A 3,172-nucleotide genomic window follows, 5' to 3' on the forward strand; every position below is an offset into this window, starting at 1 on the left:
GGACCCACCAGGCATCCAGAAACGGCGCGAAGGACGTGGTTTAGCCAAACCTGCGGTGGTTGCCTGCATCTCTGACGCACGGAAGCCAAGGTCACGCAGCCTGGCTCCTCCACGCTCCCAAGGCGGCGCCCGCTGCGCTGCCCAGCGCCGCACACCGATCAGCCAGAGGGAAAGGGGGGAATCCTGACCCCGGGGGGGCCGGTTGGTTGGAGCACCGGGGTTTAGCCTGGTGCTGAGACCTGACGTCCTGCCGCAACAGAAGCGTACCCCTGTAACGGGGTGCTTTGGCAGCCCTCTCTTAGGGCGATGGAAGGGGAGCAGCTCCCAACAGCCAGCACCCCGCGAGTTTAGCGGCCTGGGGAAGGCCAGCGGGCGAGCGGTCAGCAGACATTCCTGGCGGCCGCCCGCGGGCAGGAGGTTTGCTCTCCGAGGAGCGGGATGGAGCTCGAGGCCTGGCAGGGCTGGGGGTTTGGGGCTGAGCAGCTGGGGGAGGTGGAGAGCAGAGGGGGCAGAGCTGCAGCCGGACAGCTTGGGAATGTTCCCAGGTGGTCCCTTGGACACCTACCTTGTGCGTGTTCAGCGCCTGGCCCGGGGTGGAAACCTTTGGTTTTGCTGCGTGAAGTAAACTGTCTCTGGACCTGCGTTTCTGTTGATACTGACATCGGATTCTCATCTGGAATCCAGCCGGATAGGCGCAGCCGTACGGACCGCGAGGCTGCCCTGCGCTTCCCATGGCGAGGGTGCTCTGCCCGTGCCTCGGTGTTCTCCGGACTGCAGTAATTAAACTGCAGAAAAGCAGTGCAGCCTGACCTCATTCCGCTGCGCACGTCTGGATGTTGGGCTTGCTCTTGCTGTGCCAGCGGGTCTAATAAGGAGGTCCCCGTTCCTCCCGCCCTGTACCCCATTGTACCACCATGTCCTGGTGTGCCCAGAGCTGCGTGGGCTCTGCTGCGCGCCCACTTCCCCGGGGACAGGCGTAATGGTCCCGTCACTTGCTGGGCTGCAGGGACGCTTGGCATGCGGGGCAGGCGGGGGGCGTCCCTTGGGCCAGAGCTCATGCTTCTGTTTCTGTTTTTCTTTGCAGATTCCCTGGATGCCGCCAAAGCCAGCAAACTGGTGAGTGCTGAGCCCTGCCGGCTGCCGAAACAAATCCCCTTTGCAGCCCGTGCTTAGCGGAGGAGGCAGGCTGGCACGTGCCGCCCGTGGTGCTTCTGCATTAACTTTTACCACCTCTCCAGCAGCTCCGCTTTTCAGCCCCGCAGGAGGAGCCCGTGGGGGGATGCACACGCGCAATGCCTACGGAAGGGATGGGGCTTTGCCAGGCTCTCTCTTATTTAGTTCTTTCCAGTTCCAGGCTCTGGAATAAACACGCCCGTGGCAAAGCGCATTTCTCCTGAAAGCCAGGGGAAATAAGGCCGCATAAAACGCAATTCCCAGCCGATGCCCAAACCCCAGCGAGCTGCTGAGGAATAAAGCCCCCGCAGTTCCCTGCCCTACACGTTTTACCCCCGTGCGGTCAGTTCTGCAGCACTCACGCCCCCCATGCCTCGTGGCTGCCTTCCTGTCGGTAACGCCCCACACCTCCCGCAGGAAGGGTGCGCCCCCCGGGATATTTGAAATTCGCTTTTGCTGGCTTATATGTGTTCCTTATGGAGAGAGGGTGTAGGCTTCGGGGTGTCTTTATCCAGGGATCCCAATGGCTCTCGAGGCGCTATGGGTGCACAGTGTACCCAGAGGGGACGGGTGTTTCCCACGTCACAGACATGCGGAGCGGGTCTGGGGGTCGAAAGCATCTGAAGATCGGTCCGTCCCCGGCGTTGCAGTTCCAGCTCGTTACCAGGGGCAGGGAGACTTTTCCCCAGCTGGGTGCAGAGCCCTGTGCTGGGTCCTGCCCAGCCTGTGTGGTGCCGGGCTCTGGCCACAGCTGGACGTGGGTGACTGACTGGCACTCTGCTGTGCTCCGGGGGGTTAATCGGGCTCGGATGGCCGGGAGGTTGTGCCTTGCCAAGCTGTCTGCCAGAGCAGAGGCTGGAGAAGAAATCCCCCGCCTCATACTCAAGGGATTGGGAGGATTTTGCGGGGATTGCCCGTTTTCTGCTGAGTGGGGCATGATTTAACCCACCAGCCTGCCCGGTCTGATCGGCCTCTTCCACTGCCGGGCCGCTGGCGCTGGTGGCACCTTTCCCCCTCGTGCTCTGCGCCTGTGATGCCGCACGTTTAGTCTCCTGGTTTAATTACACACGGGGATCAACACGCGGGTTGGTGGGTGAAGCCGGAGAGCACGCCTTGCGAAGGAGGTCAGGCTGGACCACCCCCCCGCCGAGCAAAGGCTGCGGAAGGGGGGCCTGAAGCGTTGCAAGAGAAATCTTGAAATGGTCTCAGAGCGTTTGTAATGAAAGATAAACGTGCTATTTATGAGGTGAAGAAATCCTAGCGTCCGCACAATCAGGGTGCTAAGTTAGGCAGGGTTCTCTCAATTCTTTACGCTGCTCGTGTTCTGTGAAGGTGGCGGGAAGGGAGCTGAACCAAAAGGGTTCGTGCCCACACCTCTAAGAAAGCCCACATTCAACATCTCATGGCACCTTCTCTCTGTAAGCATCACGTCTTTTTTTTTTCTGCACAAGGAGTTGAGAATTTGGTGCTGGCCACTGTTGGAAGCAAAGGGTTTGGGAGGGGGAGCTCCGGGCTGGGGGGGCTGCCTTTGACGTCCTGCGCTGCTGTGGGGCGCTCGGTCTGGTTTGCCGCTCCGGGAAACGCTGGCGGGCAGAATTAACGCCCCGCCACCTTCCAGACACCGTCCGTGCTGTGACGGCTCCCCAAGGTAACGGGTGTGATGCCGCTGGGACGGGCGCACGCGCGTTTGTCCTCTGCCTTGTGCGTTAGAGCCAGGCGAACCGGGGCTCTGCTCTTTGCCTGCCTGCGGTACCCAGCTCCTCCGGGCGCTGCTGCAGGGGAATTAGGTGCTGGAAAAGTGCTCCGAGGCGCTGGCCCAACATTTCGGCCCAGACAGGCATCTTTGCTGACCACGCAGCTCGCGGGCTGGCTGCCTGCCGAAGGCAGGGACCGCAGAGCGGGTTGGGGTTAGTCCTGCAGGTTACGTGCTGACACCGTGAGTCCCAGAATCCCAGCATGGCCAGGGTTGGCAGGGCCCTCCGGGGCTCACCCAGTGCCA

The 3,172-nt window shown here is 61.6% G+C and overlaps 1 protein-coding gene across 1 annotated transcript in view; it reads left to right on the forward strand.

Annotated features, from left to right (window-relative positions):
• Nucleotides 1-3,172, forward strand: part of TBCB (tubulin folding cofactor B) — a 28,020-nt gene that overhangs the window by 22,230 nt on the left and 2,618 nt on the right. The window contains exon 4 of the mRNA XM_035903147.1: nt 1,085-1,116. Within this exon, the coding sequence (XP_035759040.1) occupies nt 1,085-1,116 (32 nt within the window). The remainder of the gene's footprint in view (nt 1-1,084; nt 1,117-3,172) is intronic.

This window comes from Egretta garzetta, unplaced genomic scaffold, assembly GCF_000687185.1.
Source record: "Egretta garzetta isolate BGI_Z169 unplaced genomic scaffold, ASM68718v1 scaffold501, whole genome shotgun sequence".
In the NCBI taxonomy this organism is placed as follows: Eukaryota; Metazoa; Chordata; class Aves; order Pelecaniformes; family Ardeidae; genus Egretta; species Egretta garzetta.